General features: G+C 41.3%; 1 protein-coding gene across 4 annotated transcripts in view; it reads right to left on the bottom strand.

Annotated features, from left to right (window-relative positions):
- Positions 1 to 21,369, bottom strand: part of pcdh17 (protocadherin 17) — a 58,201-nt gene extending 36,832 nt beyond the window's left edge. For 2 of the 4 annotated variants that reach the window (XM_040135689.1, XM_040135700.1), the window contains exons 1-2: positions 21,193 to 21,369; positions 17,595 to 20,396 (exon numbers count right to left, since the gene is read on the bottom strand). In XM_040135689.1, coding sequence (XP_039991623.1) covers positions 17,595 to 20,090 — 2,496 coding nt within the window. In that variant the 5' untranslated portion in view covers positions 20,091 to 20,396; positions 21,193 to 21,369. The remainder of the gene's footprint in view (positions 1 to 17,594; positions 20,397 to 21,192) is intronic. The other 2 variants (XM_040135708.1, XM_040135717.1) reach the window with 1 other exon arrangement.
- Between the last annotated feature and the right edge of the window lie 2,307 nt (positions 21,370 to 23,676).

Here is a 23,676-nt window from a genome sequence, read left to right as displayed (position 1 = left end):
TTTCTATGTTACAATAGACTGAAAAAGTTCCTCTTTTGTCATCCACTGTAGAGTTTACCATTGATGAAATAAACTTAAAATGGCAATGGTCTACTGTGCTTTAGTGTAAATACTGCTTTGATAGTGTTTTTTAAATGGAAATACACAACTGAAGCCCATAGAAGGATATTCGTGACTGAAGTTTTTTCTCACCAAAAAAAGGGGGGGAAAAAAGCATTAAATGAACATGTGCTCTAAATCCTTCCACCAGCTACCCCTCCTACAACCCAATAAAAAGCACATTACACCACTTCATAGAAGCCTCTTTCCTGCCAATTAGAGTCCAAGCTGATCTTAAGCCTCCATCTCTTCCTGTCTGTCTATACTGCCCAGCCCTTTCACTACAATGGGCCGCTTTCCAATTAATGGATCGATAACAGCCAGTATGAGCTGCTTTGTGCTTAGCCAGTCAGAGCCCACAATAAATACAGGATAATTTGAGGGGGGAATGATAATTACTGGCTTGATGCCCAGCAGTTTTATTTTAATTATTATTAGACACTATATTCTACAGTACATAAATCCATTTAGCATCACAAGTATCATTGAGTATTTCATGTTGCATGCTTGTACTTCTTGCCTTATAATTTCCCCTTCTGGAGCTTCTTGAAATGAACTGAACGGAACTCAAGTGAACTAAATTTGACTGACCCAAACTCCATATTTGGCCTTTACGATTTCGAAACATGACTTGTTCATTGACCTAAACTATGAGTCTTTGACCTTAAAGGTTCAGAGGAGCACTGAACCTATTGAGTACAAGATGAATGCAAAAGTTCAGGGTCAGTGTACTTTGTATAGATTTCAGCAGGGAACAGTTTGGTTGGTTGCAAAATCATGTTCTTGAATTGTAGTGAATGATGTGTTGTATGGAACTATGCAGCAAGGCCACAAAAGGTCAGAGATACTAAGCACAGTGAGGCTGAGTAAGTGTAAAAAACTGCACTCTATTCTGTTTTCTCATTGAGACCCTAAGACTGACCAAGCAGACAGCAGGCCAATTGAGACAAATGGGACAAGCCTATTGGGAATGCTATTGTACTATCATGTCTTGTTGGTGCCTTTTGGGGCACTATTCATTTCTATGGGGCTAAGTTTGTGTGTATTTGACTGTGTATGTGTGCGCATGTGTGTTTGATGTCTTAGGTAGGGGTTTTGGACGAGAACAAATTGCAGCTTCTTTTTCACACATTATTGGATAGCTCTCTTTTATTCAGAGGAATGAGAGCACACCACCTCCCTCTACCTGCCCTGCTAGGTATGATGCGTTTATTTGTCCTTTGCTCTCTTCCAAAAAACACACATTGTACTCACTCTGTGTGTATGCGTGTGGGTGCATGTGATTCTTCGTGTCGGATGGTATGAGAGTTTACAAATCCACCATAACCTTGTCAGTAGGCCAGAAAGACCTGGACTTCAGTTTTTAATATAATAAGCTACGTTTCTGTTATGTGCGTGTATGTGTATGTGACTTTACCACCAAGGGAACTGTAGTTTACTCCTCTTGGAAAACTGTCAAAGTAGCTCAACAAAATTGGAGGAGTGGATAAAGGATAAAACAGAGAGAAATTGAGGTTAGAGAAAAAGAAAACAGTGGTGAAGGGGGATGCAGCATAAGCTGGAATTAAAGATGAAAACAGAGAAAGGAGAGCAAAGTGAGAGGATGATACAGAAAGTAAGAAAATGGGGCAGAGAACCTAAACAATAATTAGACTCCATTGATTACCTAGTGGCTGAAGAGCAATTGTAAGTGATCAAATCTAATTAGCTGTTCCTATACATCTTCCTGGAGATAACAGACCAATCAATCAATGCGCTTAAGTGAACTTAAAGCCATCACAGTCTACTTCCTGCTAAATATCTTCCACGATCTTCCAAATAACTTAGGCGAGGTCCAGTCCAAATTAAATTTAGACAAGTAAGGAAGTGTCGCTGATGCTGGTAAATGGAGGCTGGAAAGATTTCATCCACATTGAGGTCTTATCACTCCAGATGGACACCTTGCTAATGACCGTACTTAATCATACAGGAGACTTTTTAAAGAAGTTATCTTACACATTTGAAGACAAGTTTGGATTTCAAGCTGACACAGCATTTTTTGGACATAATGTAGTTTATGTATTGGTAGGTAAATTATGCAGGCTGATCATACGCAGTCAGAGTATTTTTGAATGCTCTCTCCGTATTTATATTAGGAGGGAGCTGTTTCTCTGTGGGAAAATAACATTCCTTTTAGTCATTTTGATGACACATTTGAGTCTCTTTTAATTTCCAAAAATAATTAGAAAAATGCCATTGGTCTGAATTAGTCTTTGATATATTCATGGGATAAATATATGTGTACTTTTGATGATTGGTATTTGTACCATGTAATTTGTACACTATTTGCTAATTATTCTGCAAAGAAAGATGCTGTAAAGCAGGTACAAATACTGCAACCTGTGCACCAACTCTTCCAACAAATTATTTTGAAATATGTCCACCTAAGAATAACAAAATGAAAAGAAAAATGAGTTCTGTAATAGTTCTGTTCTGAATTCTACTGCTGGTTGTAATTATACCACATGTCAGCGACATTCACACTCATCCTCTTGTATAATTCCAAGGTGACCTGGGGAACTGTGTTTGTGGACAAAGGTACCATATAGTAGTTAAACGGACATTTCCCAAATGTGAACAAGTGCAACTCTAAAAGAGACCTGAGGCAAGGCTGAAATCGAGCATGCATGCTCAGCAAAAGTTAAGAAAAAGACTAAAAAAGGTATATGGTTTTTTTTGTTTCTTTTTGTTGTTTTTTGTTTTGCAATGCACAGAATCACCAGCAAGGGAGCATTCACACCTAGTCTTTTGGATTATTCATCTGAACCACATAGCTTCTTCTATACTCATTTAGTTCTGCTAGTTTCGGTGGGAGATCTTAGGCTATCTATATAATTTTTTTTTTTTTTTTTTACAATTTGACAGCAGGATTTATGACCCGCAAGCCAATGTACTCTTTTCAAAATAAATTGTGAGAAATTCTGTGTTTTGTTTTTCAAACTCTACTTAAAACGAACTGAACCCTCACCCCAAAACCATGATGCGTATTCAACTTTGTGTGGAGTTAACTCTCATTATCCGAATGTGTAGAGATACAGGATGCATCGTCTCCTGTTGCTTTCTATCTATGAGGTATTAAGTCCAGTTGCAGTCTTGACGGACAGACCACAACAGAAGATGAATAAGCCCTTGCAGCAGAGTTTTGTGCAGAATGATTTGCTACAGTGAGTCACCTGGATGAACTGTGTTGATTTTTCTCATAACGACAATGTTTGTCACAGGATGGCAGGTTACGGTAACTGTCACATGAATGAGTGAGCTGACACTCCATGTGACTTATGTTTAAAGCTCTGGGTTTGTTTGATATAAGGCAGCGTAAACCCTTAACAGACTTGATGCATGTACAATAATGCATCCTTTTCATTGCATCCTTGGCATTATGAAAAGGTTTCAGTTGTTTTTTTGGGGTTTTTTTTGGACAGCCAAGGAATATTTCAGAAATGTCTGCAGGAAAAAAGAGACTTGCTGTAAAATTAGTGCTGGTGTAACAATAACATATCACTGAAACTGTATCAGAATATATCAATTATTTGTCCCACCTGTAGTGATCCGTCATTTAAAGTCTCATACTTACTGATAGTCTCTCCTCTCTTCCCTATCTCTAATTGTACTAGGCTCAACTTCAATGTGCCACAAATGTTATACGACTCTAGCTGAGTAAAGTCACCCACATCTACATGTGTAAGCATTGCCACTGCCTTGTGACTGTGTTTTTTATAGAACTACTATGGGGCTTTTTGTAATATTACTGGTTTATTATGAAGATCGTGATTCAGGCAGGTATGATCCAACTCAATAGTCTCTTTACTTTTTGTGTTCATGTTCATTTGGTAATAAACATCATGACCTCTCCCTTGCATATTCATTACTCACCAGCAATGACACAAAATTCATAATTAATATGCAACCACTCACATTGATTGCCTATTATTTTGGTTGACCGTGCAGTGTCATTAGAGATGCCTATTAGGAGCCCAATGTAAACCATAAAGCTGTCTCAGTAACACAAGTGTTTTTTTTTTTTTTTCAATCATTCGCAATCTCAACAATCATTGAAATCATTGATTGGTGAAAAGCAAAAAAGGAGAGAGAGAAAAGATGTGGTGAACTGGGCGGTGGGAGTGCTGAGGTTGTCATGCTTGTGTCTCTGGTTTTCTTTAACCTGTGTGGTAACTACCCCTCTATTATTCCTTTTCAGGAGGCGCCAAAGCAAGCAGAGTTATAATTTTCTCTTCTGTCTACAAACAACTACTTTGGTCACATTTCTAAGGTATTATCCTTATGTACAAGTGGGATAGGTGCATTTGCTTTTTTTCAGTATTCTAAGAATTGCTTTTGTAGACCAAATACATCTTTTGGAATGATGTTTGTCATTTAATTTTGGCAACTAAATTACTTTAAAAGAGCATGAAAAGAAACCTCTGAAGGATAAACAGACCGTGGCTCTGAAAGATGGTCAACAAAGTACTGTTAAACTCTGTTCTTAAGCCTGTCATTATCATCTTGAGTATCAACTCACATAGAAAATAAGAAAATGCAAACCTCCTGAGAGTGCAAATCCTTGAACCACACACACACACACACACACACACACACACACACACACACACACACACACACACACACACACCAATACAGGTGCTGGAGATCTTACAGTCTAGCTTATTTTGTGATGCATGAAAATCAAATAATAGGCTAAAATAAATCCTGCATAAACAAAATGGCTCAGAAGGCCTGTCTTAATAAGCATATAGTAATACAGAATAATCTGTTTACCACAAATTACAAAACATATATAATAATCTTTTTTGTTAACTTCTATGCATGTAATTGATTTATTAATGGGATGATTAAGCATTTATTGAATGAATCATCCTTATCTAACTAAAAGAACATTACCCATAAACCGTTATGATATTGACCAACATCCTTGGGTAAAGATTACAATGAGCTGACACGTTGGAAACACACAGCTGAGGCTGTATACTACGGCAAACTGTCAATATCTTTTTTTCACTAAATGGGAGTAAATAAAACCAATTTGACTGTGACCCATTTTACAACGCACCTGTAGTCTGAAATCAGATGAACGGAATTCAAGATGAGCATTTCAGTCAAGGAGCCCATACCTTTGCTTTTTTTTTTTTTTACAATTTGACAGCAGGATTTATGACCCGCAAGCCAATGTACTCTTTTCAAAATAAATTGTGAGAAATTCTGTGTTTTGTTTTTCAAACTCTACTTAAAACGAACTGAACCCTCACCCCAAAACCATGATCGTATTCAACTTTGTGTGGAGTTAACTCTCATTATCCGAATGTGTAGAGATACAGGATGCATCGTCTCCTGTTGCTTTCTATCTATGAGGTATTAAGTCCAGTTGCAGTCTTGACGGACAGACCACAACAGAAGATGAATAAGCCCTTGCAGCAGAGTTTTGTGCAGAATGATTTGCTACAGTGAGTCACCTGGATGAACTGTGTTGATTTTTCTCATAACGACAATGTTTGTCACAGGATGGCAGGTTACGGTAACTGTCACATGAATGAGTGAGCTGACACTCCATGTGACTTATGTTTAAAGCTCTGGGTTTGTTTGATATAAGGCAGCGTAAACCCTTAACAGACTTGATGCATGTACAATAATGCATCCTTTTCATTGCATCCTTGGCATTATGAAAAGGTTTCAGTTGTTTTTTTGGGGTTTTTTTTGGACAGCCAAGGAATATTTCAGAAATGTCTGCAGGAAAAAAGAGACTTGCTTTAAAAGAGCATGAAAAGAAACCTCTGAAGGATAAACAGACCGTGGCTCTGAAAGATGGTCAACAAAGTACTGTTAAACTCTGTTCTTAAGCCTGTCATTATCATCTTGAGTATCAACTCACATAGAAAATAAGAAAATGCAAACCTCCTGAGAGTGCAAATCCTTGAACCACACACACACACACACACACACACACACACACACACACACACACACACACACACACACACACCAATACAGGTGCTGGAGATCTTACAGTCTAGCTTATTTTGTGATGCATGAAAATCAAATAATAGGCTAAAATAAATCCTGCATAAACAAAATGGCTCAGAAGGCCTGTCTTAATAAGCATATAGTAATACAGAATAATCTGTTTACCACAAATTACAAAACATATATAATAATCTTTTTTGTTAACTTCTATGCATGTAATTGATTTATTAATGGGATGATTAAGCATTTATTGAATGAATCATCCTTATCTAACTAAAAAGAACATTACCCATAAACCGTTATGATATTGACCAACATCCCCTTGGGTAAAGATTACAATGAGCTGACACGTTGGAAACACACAGCTGAGGCTGTATACTACGGCAAACTGTCAATATCTTTTTTTCACTAAATGGGAGTAAATAAAACCAATTTGACTGTGACCCATTTTACAACGCACCTGTAGTCTGAAATCAGATGAACGGAATTCAAGATGAGCATTTCAGTCAAGGAGCCCATACCTTTGCTTTTTTTTTTGGATTTTTGTAGTATTGTTTCTAATCATCTCTTCACATTAAGTTTAACAAAAATATATGTAAAAATTAATTATCAGACTTATAAAATTAAAAAAAACTAATAGTTATGTAATGCAGTGATGAGCCCGAAGAATGTATTTTTGTAAATTTACACTACCTGGTCACCAGCTGCAGTTACATTTGTCTTTAGGCAAGCTGAACGTGAGGATCACTAACAGACCATGTGAGTGGGATATTCAAGTAGCAAAATTAATTCTGGTTTCACAAGGGTGGCATTGGCACATTTCCTATAACAAGCTGCAAACTAAATTCAAATCGAGTGAATTAACATGACTGGCCCTGGGGTTTTGAAACTTAGAGAAAAGTCTGCCATAATCTTCCACTACCCGACTAGGGACTTGATGTGTGTGTGTGTGTGTGTGTGTGTGTGTGTGTGTGTGTGTGTGTGTGTGTGCGCGCATTTAGGTGGGGTCCCAGCGAAGTGATGCATTCGTGAACTAGTAAGTTAGTTTGTCACTTGAGTCAACTGAACTGCCTTTCACTCCAAAAAAATAAAAAGCCAAATTCCTACCAGGAGACTATTTCACTGGTGGAACACAGCACACATGCAAATTTATCAACATAAACATACACGAATGAACTGGTGTCTGAGCCCTTATTGTGAGGTGTAGTCGCACCTGTGCGCAGTGCAATATAATGAGGCAGTCTGTACAGGTGCTGGCAGTCTACACTTCACCAGACCAAAATCATCTGAGAGGAACAAGGCATGACATTGAAAAAAAAAAAAAAAAAGATTCCAAAGAGTCAATTAGTCAAAGAAAGTCTGACCAGAACAGGTTTTGACCCCATCTCTACTTTTCAAAAATCAAAAAGTTTTTTTAATCTCAGATGAAAAGGGCAAGAAGCACTCCTTATTCTAATCTTACTCAAGAATTACAGAACTTGTTATATTTGCAATTGCAAAATGTCACTTTTGTTCGTCTGCAATTCTAACTAGTATTGTCCTTTAAAGATTCAACTACACTGACAACAATTCAGCAGCCACTTCAGTCTCGGCTGCAATCTCTGAAGCCGGCTCAGAGGAAACTTTGCTGCTCTGAAGAGGAGGGGCGACGCCAAGACGGCGAGTTTGTACTCCTATCAACACAATCCACATCTGTCGCAGTTAAGCCCCAGGAGTAAATGATAAATGTAGCTTTTGGCATAGATATTTATTCCAACACACAAACCCCCCTAACATAGCAGTTTGCCAACTCTCATATAATAGCAGTGATGTTTTCCCTCTCTACTTCAGACGTTTTGTGAAGAAGCATTTAACTAGCTGGTCTGGGTATACGTACAGCTGGGAACAGTCTGATTATTGATAAATGAAAATATGTTATAACTTAAAAAAGTGAAGGTGGAATGGGAGACAGAGGACTTTACTTGATGATAAATTATTTACGTGCCTTTGAAACTATGAAGACAAAAAAGGAAAGGGTGCAGTATATGATCTTGGTGTGTACGCCACTTATCATTCAGTACTTGCTCATCAATAGTTGGAACAGCTTTTCCGTGAATTCTTGAGTCAGCGCTGACCTCGCCTCACCCTCATTAGCCCAAAGCCAACTCAGCCCAAAAGTCCAAAGCTGTTAAAGAGCTAACAGGCCTATCATAGTGCACATATTAAGACAGGCACACGTGCAACCGAACACAACAAGAACAGATATAGTATACTTATTGAGCGAGAAGCCTACAAACAACACATTAAAGCAATAGCTCTGATAGCTTGGTAAATACACTTGTTCGCTTTCTTGCCAAGTTATTAGAGAAGATTGGTACCACTCTCATGTCTGCACAATAAATATGAACCTCATGGGGATGACAAGACTCCAGAAAATCAGTGCTTCTGGCAAAGACATAGTTTGACACACAACATCCCATAAAACCAAAATGTGTTGTTTTTACATACTGTGGTTAAACAGACAAGATATAAAAATGATTGGGAGGCTTTAGAGGTGCTGATAGGTGGATTTTGTTACCTTCGGACAGAGCCAGGCTAGCGGTTTCCACCTCTTTCCGGTCTTTATGCTAAGCTAAGGTAACCGCTTGCTGTACGGAGCGGTGGAGAGGAGTGTCAATCTTCTCATCTAACTTTCAGCAAGAAAGGAAATAAGTGTATTTCCCAAATTAAGGTAAAAAAAAAAGACATGTTCTTCTGTTCAAGCTACAATGTTTTCCCTCTTTAAATGGTGGGATTTATACAAAGAAATAGAAATACCAAGCTAGTGTTTTACTTATGCATTTGGAGCCTTCAATATAAAAATGAAATGAATTAGTTTCCAGGCTGCTAAAAGCACACGTGTACTATGATTTCTGATAAAAAAAACTGATATTATTAAATACTCTTATCCAGTACATGTATCAAATTTGATACATGTACTGGATAAGAGTATTTTATAATGTGGTGCCGGAACAAACCATCCACAAAATGTTGTCTAGTTTGCGGGTTAACAAGACAGAAGCTGAGAGCTTGTGAACAAAAACATTAAAGCACAAATTATTCCGTTTGAATTGATAAAGGAAGAGCTGTTCCAGAGATCAAAGGATTTTCGATATTTCCCCAAAGCCCAGAGTCGAGGCCGCAGATATATAAACACACAAACCCTGACACACAGAATGCACGCACACATATGACTAATATCAACACATGCACAAGTGAACACACCTGGGTTCTCCCCCGCTGTCTCTGTATGCACACACACATACACACACACACACACACACACACACACACACACACACACACACACACACACAGCAGATGGATTATGTCTAGTTTCACTTCAAGGTGACCTATCTACTGTATATGTATCGGGTCAGTGGTGATGAGTTATCTGAGCAAAGGAGCAGCCGGGAAGAGGAGGAATGGAAGACAGGAAGGATACCGTCCTTTCACCTGGGTAAAAACTGACAGAAAAGGCTTTAGGATAACGCTCCGCTGTCAAAGTGTTGGGCGCCAGTTCATCTCAGTCTCTTTTAAGTGTGTCTATGGTGCATTAAGAATCTGTCAGAACAGCTTTAGCATTAATCAGCTAGCCCACAGAAGAAACAATCACACATAATCTCAAGCTCTAAGCCCTGCTGACCTTCTCTTCAAATACACAGATAAACTCCCTATCAAACCTCAGTCAGTTAAAAACACACACAGGCACGGGCTCTGGCGCTGGTAATTTTTCCTTCCCTCCTCGCTCTCCCTCCCCCGTTGTCTATCTGACTGGTTCCTCCCACAGCAGCACCCATGTCTCTCTACCTGGGAGTGCATCGACTCAGCATGTCAATGTGACCTCAAAGAGGACACATTTCAGACAACGTGTGTGGGGAGAGCGGCTGTTTTAACCCATCAATCTGGAAAGAGGAGATGGAGAGGAGGAGAGACAGTGGGAAGAGGAAAAAGAGAGGAGAAGGGCAGAATACACAAGTTCCATTCATCATCTCAGCGGTGTTGGGAGTGTATAAATAGCAAGATCTGCTCAGAGTTATCACTGAGGCAACACTTCCATCGCCGTACTTCATTTATTAGGACTGTGCGCAGATCAATACAGCAGACATATACACTCTGTACTGTTGACAAGATAATCTCATCATTATGAATTTGGCTTGGGTCGTCAGTAACATGAGCAATTGCAACACTTATCTGAGATGACAAGAACAGAGAGAAAGAGAGGGAATCCGAAAAGGGAGAGCGTCAGGGCAAAAGCGGGGGAACTGAGGAAGAGAGAGAGCGGGGACTAGTTGTTTTTTGCTAGCGCTAAATAATGCACAGAGCGATAGAAAATGAAATACAGTATTTCAATACCAAACAGAGCAAAAATCAATAAGAAACGGCGCAAACCAGCAATTGATCTGAATGCTACACGCCCCAAAAAGATTTCTCTCTCCGACATAAACCCAGTGAGGGGCCTATTGAGTACAACTGTGTCGTACAATGGAAAAAGATGAGAGCGGCCAAATATACCTTTTTCAGTGCGCCATTAGCACTCGGCATCGCCCCTGCAACCCTGAAGAGCAGACACAGTCAAACGTTTGACGACAAATCTTGTGTGCCCGACTCTTAGTGGGCCTTTTGTTTAGGCAATAACATCTGAGAGTGCCGACTCATTCGCCTCTGTTGCCACAAACACATATCAGCCGCTGCAAAACACAGTGGCTGTCAATCCCTTCAGACACACACAGGGCTTTAGACATGGGAGTCAGATTTCAAACTGTGCTACAGATATGAGCAGCAACAGAAGAGACAGTGGGATCTCTCCTATTAGAGGGTTGGACTTTGTCAGACACACTCATACCACAGACATAAACATGCAGACATCACGGGCAGGATTACAATTCTCGTTTCTGGATGGGCAACTGTAATATACTCTGGTGGTTGTATGAGGGAGAAGAAGCCCATTTTATGGCAGCATGTTTTGACATGTAGTTAGGTGAAATTAGCGCAAATGAGATGGCATTAATGGTATATCTCTCCAATCAATTAATTACATTACTGATGAAGCTGAAGAAGTGCTGAACAGTAGAAGGCAAGGACAAGGAGAGAGAGATTCCGGGAGAGAGGGATAAATCATTCCTCTTATACTAATGAGATAGAAGGTGAGAACAGATTCACATAACTCATTCTCTGAGCTGTGTGTTGTTTCTACAGCGCATGCCTAGGGGGCACAGTGAAGGAAGATGTGGCAGAAATAAAAGGTCTTTCAAGTTGAACTGGTGCCAAGACACAGCAGAGTGAGTTCCACTTTGTTTGACTTTGAAAGTGTTTGATTTACAGCAAGGAGACCCAGCTGCTGGCAGTTCAAAAGAATACATCACCATGCCATGTGCGCCTATGTAGCCTTCTGTGCGCTGTGCGTCTCAGTGCACACTACTGTGAGGTCACTCCTATCTATAGCCATCTATTGCTGCAGCTCCAGCACCCTGCTGCTCGAAACGTTAAGTCTAAAGACCCCAGGAGGGATCTAGGAGCCCTCAGGGGGCAGACGGCCCCTTCAGGGAAGCCCATTCCAATCTGATGGGGAACCAGCAAGCCCGGTGCTTCACAGCACAGCTGGTGGTGGCACAGGTGCATGTGTGCCTGTGCACGTACATACACAGACAAATAGACACATGACAGCTGAATCTTAGATTCGTCCACTGTGAAGGTTATGTTTTGTTCTCTTGTTATTGTGACCTCTGATGATGCTAGGGTTGGCTCCTTGTGTCTGAGTTGTTGCCAGCGGCACAGGAGTAAATGTTTCAGAATCTTTTTTTGTCACAATCTCCGTTTTCGTATATAAAATACCATGTAATAAAAAGAAAACACATTACAGTTAAAGGATTGTTAGGTAGAAAATGCTCAGATCCATCTGGTGTAGGCGTACACTCGCAATGCAACAGAAATATGGGCAACTCACAGTATCAGCAGGGTCAGGAAAACAAGACACACTGCCACACATGAAAACAGCCATAATAAATAAAAATGACTGGAAACAAAAGCAACAGCAGTCTTGCTCTCGGTAGCATTGTAACAACAGAATTGAAAATTAATTACTAAGTCTGATAGGACTTGATCTGAAACTACTTAAAATGCCAGTCTGCCTATGGAAGGTAAACGAAGCTAAACAATGGCACTTGCTACTCAACAGAATGACATGACGAAATGACAAGATATTTTTAAGCTCCAGTGTCAGCGAATTAGGCAGGAGGGGTGTCGCTTTCCCTTTATCTCACACGCACACACACACACTCTCTCAACCACACAAACACGCACGATAGGTCAAGAGTGAATGTCCACTGACAATCCGCAGTCTTATTATCGTGCCCATGTCATCTCCAATAGACTGCTTCCTATTGAACCAAGCAAATTGGTTTAATGTGTCCGGCCAATCTGGCCATCACGGAGGTCAACTTGTGTTCTCATATCCTGTCTCTTTCTCTACACTTGCAAAAAACTAAATTCCTTTGTTGCCCTGCACTGCCAGGTTGGGAGGTCTGTTAAAAGAATAAAATTATCCAGCACAGTTAAGTGCCGTGTCCACATGAATGCACAACTGCTTGGTGAAAGGATTTCAAGTGGCTGACCAAGAGGACAATATACTGCATGCATACATTATTTATCCATCTATGTATATCTATCTACTTCTGTCTACAGTTTGACTTTACTGGAGTTGTTATAAATAAAGGGGAAATTGTGTCCACTCGTGGGCATAGTCAGGGGCCTACGTTTATATTCAATTACATTTAGCAGGGGGACTTAGATTTTTGAGAACTTGCAATACATTGACTTCTACAGCTGCCTCCAATCTCAAGCTAATTTTCTGGGCACTAATAATATATATCTGCACATGAGCTATTAATTGTGTAAATCTTTGAAGAATTTGAAGAGTTTTCAGCCTGAGACTGTGTAATGTTTTTCATGGAAATAGCGGCCAAAGAAAAAGACATAAAGACATTGGTGGTGAGTATGACTACCAGAGCTGATTTCCTCAGTCTTTCTTTCTAAAACTCGAATATTTCATTGCCACTAAGGTGTTGAGAGTGGAGGAAAATAGGCTATTTGAGAGATTACTACAGTAATTTCTGCTTTTCCTCATGCTGCCTCACATTGTAAACAGACCCAAGAAAAGTAAATGAATGCTCAGATTCTGCTTATATCAGAAAATAAGCGGCTTCTGTTTCCCACTTGCCCTGTGTTCTACCCTCCGCTTCCCCCATGTTCACAAATATGTAACCAGAGACCTCTGATGTTTATCGTGACATCTTCTGCTTTCCACTGATTTGTTAGACGTTATGATTTATTAATGAAAGAGGATGCAAATATAGCTGCTGTTTTGTGCGGTGTTACACTGCTGCTACAGCTTCAAAACATACCGACAAGTAGGTACTGCAAGAACTACCTCTGCAAACACAGCTAAAATACCAGTAATGGCAGCTAATAAATGAAACTTTCAGTGACAAAATATCTATGTTTTGGTTATATAGAGGACTTAATTTACTGTTGTTCCCTAGAGCAACATTCTGTGGTCTGACTTCACTTCCTCTCAGTTGTATCTATCATATGAGCTCGGGGGAGATGAAGAAAAATAAAACCGCCTTTTAATAATTCAGAATTTCACCATCTAGTGTTATGTACAGTAGCAGCAGGTTTATTTGAGGAAATAAGAAGATACACCCTAAGGCGAGCTGCTAATTTTTTTTATGTACAGACAAGCTCAAATAAAACAAATCTGGCCTAGTGGTCAAGGAGAATTCAACTGGGGGACAAAAGTACACAAATTACAAACGGCTTCTTGAACTGTCTCTCATTCCGATAAATGACTGTGGTTCTCGCGTCTGAGCTGCTCAATCCTGTAAGCAAGCGGGCTTCAGTACATAAAGGTTTGCCAAACTCATTCCATATAAAGCTCCAGAGGAAAGTTATCTAAAGATGAAGGGAGAGGGAGAGAAATGAAATAAAGAGCGCTTTTCTATTCATTGCCTCAGTGGCCACTGAAGTGTGGGAGCAATTTCAATACAATAAACAGTGGAGGCTTTGATAAGACTTTTCGGTAGAATCCGTAAAAACAGCCCAAGCCCAGTTGCATATGCATCTGTGTGTTTGTGTGCATGAGCGCGTGTGTTTCTTGGAGGAAGGGTGTTTCAAGGTTCGGACAAATGCAAGATTGTCACGCTCATAAAAGAGGGGGCTCTGTCACGGAGCCTGCCAGCTCAAGGCTTAAATCACATGCCTAGAATACACAATGACGTTACACCCACCCACACGCGCGCGCACACACACACACACACACACACACAGACGCACACGCACACAATCTCCCTAAATTATGCAGAGTAAGACTGTTCCTGGAAGCATCCAGTTTCAACATCTGCTCCAGCCACATTGTTGGCATGCATATGCTCAACCTAAACAGATCAAAGGAGGGAACATTTTATCTCCTATATTGTATACACGCTGCTTAAATGATCACACTCGCACCTCTTAACTGTTTTTCTTTTAACAATTGTTAAATTCACTGAGTAGGTTAATGGCTGTCAGTCATTTTTACAAGAGAAATCTGACAGTTTTTTCTACTTTATATGCAGTCAAACTGTGAGCAAATTTAAAATATCATGAAGTCAGTACTTGCTTGGTAAATTCACTGATTGCCGTTCGAAACAACATGTAACAAAACGCTGCCAGGCAGGCGATTCCAGAGAAATATTCTCTATTCCACGTGTTTATCACATATTTATGTCTGACATTTTTCATTAGATCGGTAGGATTCTTCTTATCAAGTGACAAGTGACAATGTCAAGTCAGCAGAGACCAGAGCCCCTTTTCTCCTTGACACCCTCATCTCAATGCCACCCTTCACAAGGCAGAATGCCGCCACCTAAAGGCAACTTTTATAGCCTTTCCGGCTCCCCCTTTGCCTCTGTACCATCTGCACCTTACTGACATGGATGGTGTCCCATCGAGACAAGATTCTGATTAATTAGAGTTTCATGGTGAATCAAATTACAACACTCAAAACAAATCAATATGATAAATTATGGGCCATTTAAAAGTAATGACACAGGAGTCTTTGAATGTTTGGTAACAAAGAAGACAGCTTTTCATAAAAGGTAACAAGAAAGCAGCAGAGAAACTTATGAACCAATCAGTGGGCCATAGTCTGGCACAGCTGCTGAAGCTAAACATAATATGGGACAAAATCCTAAATGTATTCAAGACAGAGTGGGCGCAGGCTCACTCTTTGGAGCGAATTACTGAAATCCCTTCTTCCTCAGCTTTGAGGAATTTTGCAGCAGATTGGTTTTAACCTTGATTCCACACTAAGTAATTCCCTTCGACGCCTTAAGCGGAATTAGGCATCATTACGTATCATCCATCTCCTTATCCCAGGAATTCTCTTTACAAATGAAATGAAGCTCTCCACTGGGCCGGGTGCTGGCACAGTGGTGACAATGATAAGGCCAGCAGAGCTCCGCTGATATGTGCACATAACTCCCCTCTCCCAGCTAGAGACTAGGCCCAGTCTATCTGCCAGTGCACCACTATAAAACATCATTAGAGGCCAGCAGCAGTGTGGAAAGAGACTGGGAGTTGCAGGCAGTTACAGTAGCCCTACTAGGTAAAGATGAAGAGACAGTACTAAGGTGCCCTTGTGAAAGTGACTAAGCAGGCAATGCTCTCCTGCTTTATCCATCTCTTCCTTTATTTTTCCTATTCAACCTCTCCTTCCGTGGCAACTGTAGTGACAGATGGATTGAGAGGCCTTTGGATCGATGGAAAGGGAATTCTGTCTTTGTTTCCTGACATTTTTCCCATAGCCACTCTCTTCTGACTCAGGTTACTTACTGTCCACACGAACGGAGAGGCAGAAGCAGGGAGGAGGGAAGAAAGTGATACGCTTCTGTACAGCTTCTGAGGAAACTTAATGCCTCAGGCCATCTCCCTCTACACAGGTTTCTGTTGAATAATACAATAGAGCACCCTGCACGCCTGATGCGTCCAGGGGACCCTCTGTAAACAAGACACTAAAGAATGCGTTGTTGCTGCTTCTGCTTGTTTTCCCGTTGACAGACTGAAGGGGGAGAGAAAAGAAGTGCACAAAATGGGTGTGCAACAGCCTAACACAGTCTAATTTATCATCACTACATTAGCAGAGAAACAGCCTGCAGAATGGACCGGCAATTATTCTGTCCCTCTGATTAGGAAGCCTTAACGGTCTTTGTGCTGACCCTTGCCCTATGCAGCTGGCTCATAATAGAAGCAGGGCTGAGACTGAGAGTGGGAACAACAGACAGTGGCCTTCCTCCCTGGTGGGAACACGTCACATCTGATCACAATCATCGTCACATCCACGTCCAGTGCAAACAGTGGGACAGAGAAGACAGCAGAGAGCCTAATCGAGAGACTAGCAGCTACAGTCCATCAGAATGTAACTGAAAGAATTCTCAAATTGTACCAAAATGTACAAGGCCATTGGCAGAAAGTAATAATAAAAACAATAAAACTCACTCAGGACTCCCTCTTATTTTTATCAAATTAGATGAGGAACATAAGATTTTTATTTGTTAACAATAGGTAAACATCAGAAAAAGAGTTTACTTTGCTACAACTGCCCATTATCCCCAGTGTTACATACCACCATCTTAACCAGGCCTTAATCCTCGTCTGACACGACAGTCTTTTAATGGGCTTAAAGCCAAAGAAACAGAGAAGCTATCACGTTAGAGGCTTATACACCCAAGTACTCCACACAAAGACGTATAAAGTAGCCGTGGAAATAAGTACAATCTGCTAATCTCTAGGAATTAAAATCGCTAGTATTAACCACAAAGAGCTATAGAATTTGGTGACTGATATAATGTTATAAACAGTGGCTTGAAACAAGAACAACAAGAACCTGTCATTGTTTGGAGTAACTTTACTGTCATGATATGACCATATAACTGCAACTATTACTATTTACAGGTATATTAATATATTATGCATATAAGTATATTTTCTAAAAAATTTAGTTATTAGATTTAAGCATGCATAATTGTGTAAAATGGAAGTGCTTAAAACTCAGCCACAGGCTGAACTCTTTCTCTCCGGCGAATGGAATGACAGTGATTGAGTGATTTATGAAAGATTTCTACGGGAAAACTGATTTCAAAGCCTGTCGTGACATATTTTAAGAACTGATTTGTGTTTATGTCACTGGCAGTGTTCTGTGAGAGCACCAGAATGACTGTTTAATCCTTCTAATGCTCACCCCTCCCTTCATTCTTTTCTCTCTGTGCTCCTGGGCTTCTCTGCCTCTCCCTGCCCTTGTCTTCTTTTTCTTTCATTTTACAAACCACGGGGCAAACATTGATAAAGAAAATGGGAGCTTTCTGAAGGCTGTGACGTGAAAACGGTGGCACAACAGTGAAGGAGAAGAGTGCAATTTCTCTTACCTGTATGATGGACATGCGGTTAGTAGGTGTGTCTGTGGTGCTGGTGACTGGGCCTGTGAAGCTGGTGTGGCATCCCACGTGGCCTTGGGGCACGCTGAGGTTATTGGCAGTGGGTTTGAGGTACATGACCTCTGACCTTGGTGAGCTGAGTGGCAGGCGTGTCTGGTAGTCAAAGTACATGGGAGAGGTGGCCAAGGAAGGGCTGCTTACCACATTCATCACATTCATGGCATCCCGCTCCTCCACCTCGCTCTGCACCAGCATGATGTCGTTCTTGTTAATCTTCTTCTTCTTGCCTTTCCCCAGCTGAGGGTGCGAGTACTCTGCAATGCGACAATTATAGGTACGGATCTCCTTGTTTTCCCGCTTGCACTTGATTGCTATGGTCACCATGGCAGCCAAAAGCATTATGGATACAATGCTTAGAGTTACAATAAGAGGCAGGGACATGTCCCAGTTCTGACTGTCCTTTGTGTGTGGCAGTCCATCAGGAGGACGTCCGTTGGAGGCCTTGATGATGAGTCTGGCGGCAGCAGTGAGAGTTGGCTTGCCGTGGTCCGACACTCGAATGATCAGCTCCACCACGGGGCTCACATCGTCCCAGAATGGGTGGGCTGTTCGCACTTCCCCAGTCACCGGATCAACCTCAAAGAGGTGCTCCTCATTGCCATCTGAGATCTCATAAGTGAGCCTCCCACTCTCACCATAGTCATTATCCACCGCTCTCACTGTGGTGACAATGTAGCCAACACCAACATTACGCGGCACATGGATTTCAGCTGTGTCATTTTGGAGTAGCGGCAGAACTATGACCGGGATGTTGTCATTGACATCCAGAACACTGATGCGCACTGTAGCGTTGCTCTCCAGGTGTGGAGATCCTGCATCTTTAGCAAGAACCTTAAAGTCAAAGTACTTTATTTGCTCATAGTTAAAAGATCTCACAGCGTAGATGGCTCCATTAGCAGCGTTCACATTAACATAGGTGTTGACATCACCCCCGCTCACGTTGGAGTTTATTATGCTGTAGTACACTGTGCCATTCTGGCCAAGGTCTGGGTCATGTGCCAGAACTGAACCTAAGTACTCCCCAGGGATGTTGTTCTCAGGTATCTGAAGAAGGTAAACTGACTTGGTAAAGCGAGGAACATTGTCATTCTCATCCAGAATCTTTACAGTGAAGGATTTGGTAGAGTTTAGAGGAGGAATGCCATTGTCTTTGGCGACAATGGTGACATTGTACTCATCCTGCACCTCTCTGTCCAAGGGCCTATCTGTCACCACCGTATAGAAGTTATCATAGTTCTCCTCCAGTTTGAAAGGGACATTGCCCAGCACCCTGCACTGAAGCTGCCCATTCCTACCTGAGTCCTTGTCCGTGACACGGACCAAAGCAATAACAGTTCCTGGAGGTGCTGCCTCGCTGATGGCTCCCTGTCTCACAGACACAAAGCCTATAGATGGCCAGTTATCATTCCTGTCAAGCACTTTAACAGTGACTTTACAATGGCCTGGAATTGGATTGGGACCTAGATCCTTTGCCTGGACATCAATCTCAATAACTGGGCTCTCTTCGTAGTCAATTTCGCCCTGAATCTTTATGACCCCTGTTCTGGAATCTATGGAGAAGAGCTCTCGGATTCTCTCCGGGGCATAGCCACTAAAAGAATAGACTACTTGTCCATTGTTGCCCTCATCGGGATCAGTGGCATTTAAATCAATAAGGACTTTACCAGGAGGTGAATTTTCAGGAATTTCCACAATATATGAGGGCTGATCAAACACAGGGCTGTTATCATTAGAATCAATAACTTTAACATTTATCTGCATGGTACCTGACCTAGGATATTCCCCCCCATCACTGGCTGACAAAATAAGGGTGTGATGGCTTCGTTCTTCTCGGTCCAACGGTCGTTGAATAACTAGTTCTGGGAATTTTGTCCCGTCCCCACGGGATTTCACTTCCAAGGAAAAGAGATTGTAGTCGTCGCGCGTTATTTGATAGGTTTTCAGGCCATTTTCTCCTGCATCTGGGTCATGTGCACTGGTCAGGGGAAAGCGTGTCCCTGGCACAGCATTTTCAGAAATGTCAATATCAATCTGATCTGAGGGGAAAATGGGTGAATTGTCGTTAATGTCCTGAATATCTATTTTGATCATGCAGATCTCCTTGTCATTGGCAAACACCTCCATGGAGAGCTGGCACTTGGGGTTTCTCTTACACAATGTTTCCCTGTCAATGCGCTGCTTTGTGTACAGCAGTCCACTTTGGGGATCCACGTCAATGAGATACGGGGCTGAGTTCTCCAGCACCCTGAAGTTGGCTTTCTTCCCCTGTCCTCCCTGCCCAATCTGTTCGAGTCCGAGTCTGGCATCTTTGGCAATGTTCCCAATCACTGTCCCCGGACCCTGTTCCTCTGGGACAGAGTAATTCAAGTTTTTCAATGTCAGGGCTTGAGCCCATAAGAGGAGGAAAAAGAAAATAGAAAGATACATCCCCACTCTGTAAAAGCTGCTATAATCTGTGTTGTGTTTACGCTTCCTTTGACCTGTTGATATTTTTTTCAAATTTGGTATTTCTATTATTCGGGATCAAAAAAAGAGTTCTGTTCATCATGTGAGGCCTTGGCATTTGTCTTTGTGGATTGTCTTTGCTCTGTCTCTCGCTTCCTCTGCCTCTACCAGCAATCTGTGGTGCTGAATACCTAATTTATATTCAACTGAGTGCCCAGACCCATCTGAGCAGTAGTCGCGATCTAGTCTCCAAACAGAATAGTCATTGTAAGTGTTCACTCATACCACCTAAAAAGAAAACAGAAAAAAATATATTTGTTATAATGTATACATGTCAATTAGTCACCCAAATAAAAAAAGACTAAGCTACACTAGCTATTCTGCCAGGAAGAAATCAGATCCACCGCTGAGCCAAAGAATGAAACAGGGCTCATGTGTAATTCATCTCCATAATTATGAGGGAAGGTTGTCAATTAGTTAACCTTGGGAAAACACTAGGCACAGCCCTGATACACAGGGAAATAATTACTCCCCCTGTAGCTTATTTACTACATGTATTATTATAAACACAAGATTCAGAATGCAGTTTTTTATCTATCTCTGATGTGCAATGCACGACCTGACCCAGGCATGAAATTGGCCCATTCACACATTATCAGAAGGCTGATTGAAACTGTAATAGGGCAACTTTAATAATATGGTAACACTGCAGGCGTACAACTGAAGATGGACTATTGTGGGGGCTATTTGAATAAATGTGTATAAAATGAGCCTCTTACAAGCATTAACAAATCCGCATAATCCGGATATTTAAAATGAGCCTTATAAAAATTCAGAAATGAGCTGCCAACATCTCAGCACAGCCGCGTAATTCTCTCCACTGATGCCGTCTGTCTCTCTTTCTCTCTGCAACATTCAGCAGTCCTTGAAAGAATCTGTTGCATCCGCAAGCATTGGGGTGGTTGAGATATAAGAATCGTTTGGAAATGAGCAACAGACAGGGCTTCCAGTGGTGAAATTACAGACAGACACACACACACACACAAAGAGACCTAAAGAACAAAAGAAAAAAATGTAAACTTACCAAAAGAAACTGCTGTAATAGTCCAAGAAAATATAACTGTAAAAATCAAAACAGTCAGTTCCAACAGGGTTTAGGGAGAGTTTCATCCCCTAACCACTTCAGTGGGTACCACCCGTATCCTCCTTCCCCTTTTCTGTGCAGGGGGGAAAAAAAATCCACAAGCTTCCGATGCACACGCAGGCTACAGTGCAGCGCAGTGGAAATAAAAAAAGTGCTTCAGAAAAGTATGACTGTAATGTCAATGAGCTGAAGTCCTCTCCGCTGTCTGATTAGGATGCAGCGGCTCGCCTTCTGCCCGCAGTGAGTCACCGTTCTTCAGGAAGGAAAACTGTTCGGAGGGAACAGGCTACTCTACGAGGAGGGGGGGGGGGATCCAGATGTGCAGCAAGGTAGATCCGGAGTGGACATTTAGAGAGCCATCAGTGTCCGAAACATCGCTGAGTGACTGTTTCCCGTGGTGGCATTTTGTCCTTGTCCGCCGTCCCCGTCCAAGTCCACACAGAGAGACAGCTGCCGAGGAGCTGGTCAACAAAAACGCCGCATTCTGGCACAAGTCTCTCTGTAGCTGTCAGGAAAAGGCTGATTTTCTTCAATATATACGCACAGTCGTTACTTAGTATTTTCCGCACGTAACACAAGCCTAAGCACATTGAGCGCTTCCTCTCACTGACTGAACTCCGGACACCGCATGGTGCATTAAACAATGTCGCTACTCCTCCGGCAGCCAATGAATTTGAAGAGGTGGGAGGAGAAGGAGGGATCCAGAAGCCGCTTTGGATGCAGACTACAAATGATTGGTGGCTCGTAGTTCACCGGTGGCGCATCTGTTTTTTTTCGAAATTCACACTTCATTGTTGTTTACAAAAAAGGAAACGGTGCGTTGAGCACGCTTGCCAGGAGACAGGAGGAGCCGGGCTGAAGTGGCCCCGAAATTTCAGTTGAGCCGTTTTTCAAAAGACGGACAAAAAGATTTGAATCCAGCGGAAGTGGATTCACTTTAATTAGCAGAAAGTGCGTCCTCCACCTTTTATTCTGAAATCCCTTTACTCAGAGCTCAGGCAAAAGTAGCCCAAAGGAAAGAGGAGCACACAGTAAAAAGTTCTCCTCGACATATATCTGTTCCTACTTTAGAACTTTAACGTTAGGATTATAACAGTGTATGGTTTTATGTACCACACGTCCCTCGAGTTGCCAGTTTCATTCCTCAATCGGAGTGTGCTTCAGACTGGAATTTGAACTCAACTTTAAAGTTTTACAGTAAGAAAAATTCCCCGCACCAGTGCCTAGATACAGGATCTGTGAAGCTACCCTATATTTATTATGCAGGTCTGGTACGCCACTCGAGAAACAGCAGTAGTTGCGTTAAACGTTATTGTATGTAATTTTGTAAGTGTTACATCTCTGGGAAATGATATGATGGAACATTATGAGAGATTTGGAACTGTTGCTTGCAACAGGTATTTGAAGCGGCAATGAGATCCCAGCTCATCGTCTTTTTCAGTCTCATCACAATTAAAGTTTGGAAACTTCATTTCCTCTCGTCTGTCTATTATAGCTCCGGTTCTAAAGAGAAGCACCAAAAGAACTGTCCATTAAAAAGTTTCTTCCCAGCGCTGGAAGTGGAGCTGAAATGATTAGTGGATGGACAAAAAATTATTTGGCAACTGTCTTGGTAATCTACTCATTTTCCCAACACAAAACCCCACCCAAACATTTCCCATTTCTAGTTTCTCAGTGGTGAGGTTTTGTTGCTTTTCTTTGCCCTATGGAAAATCTAATACCTTTGTGTTTTGAACTGTGTGTTAAACAAAACAGAGAATTTGAAGCCATCACCTTGGACCTTAGGAAATTGCCATCTGAGATCTCATAACCCTTTTCATGCACTTTATAGATCACACAAATAAAAGAGAAAATGCTGAACAGATTATTCAATAATGAAAATCATTTTCAATGGCAGCCGTAACTACATTTGACAGATGTCCAGTGCATCAGGCTCATCAGAGGAATAAAGAAAACAAGCAAACAATTAAAAAGCTTTCTAACCTTCTTGCTGTAACAGTATTGCTAATCACTGAGACACCATGTTATCCATATTTGTATTATTTAGCATTTAAAAATATGACTCATTCCATATCCGTAAAAATATCGGATCAATGCCCTAGATTTTAACTTGACTGTTACTTTGTCATAGAGCTGCAGTTTTGTTAGAGCTTAACCATGCCCTTCATTTGGTATTGCCATTTCAACATGTCAGCCTTGTTCAGTTTAATCTTGTAGTCCATCCATGTATAAACATGGGTCTCAACCTCTTTGACTTTGCTGCTGACCTTTCTCTGACAGGAGGGAATGACAAGAGTGTCAGAATCCTTCATTAGTCAGATGGCGACTAAAGCTCATTACGAAACAGCAGGTTTGATCTACTAATGTCAAGATGTTGATAAGTGATGAAGGTAAATGCCACATCACTGTCTATATCTGCATAGT

The sequence above is a fragment of the Xiphias gladius genome, chromosome 1 (assembly GCF_016859285.1).
Source record: "Xiphias gladius isolate SHS-SW01 ecotype Sanya breed wild chromosome 1, ASM1685928v1, whole genome shotgun sequence".
NCBI lineage: Eukaryota > Metazoa > Chordata > Actinopteri > Istiophoriformes > Xiphiidae > Xiphias > Xiphias gladius.
The sequence above is the reverse complement of the archived record's forward strand: the minus strand, read 5'-3'. Positions and strand labels throughout refer to the sequence as shown.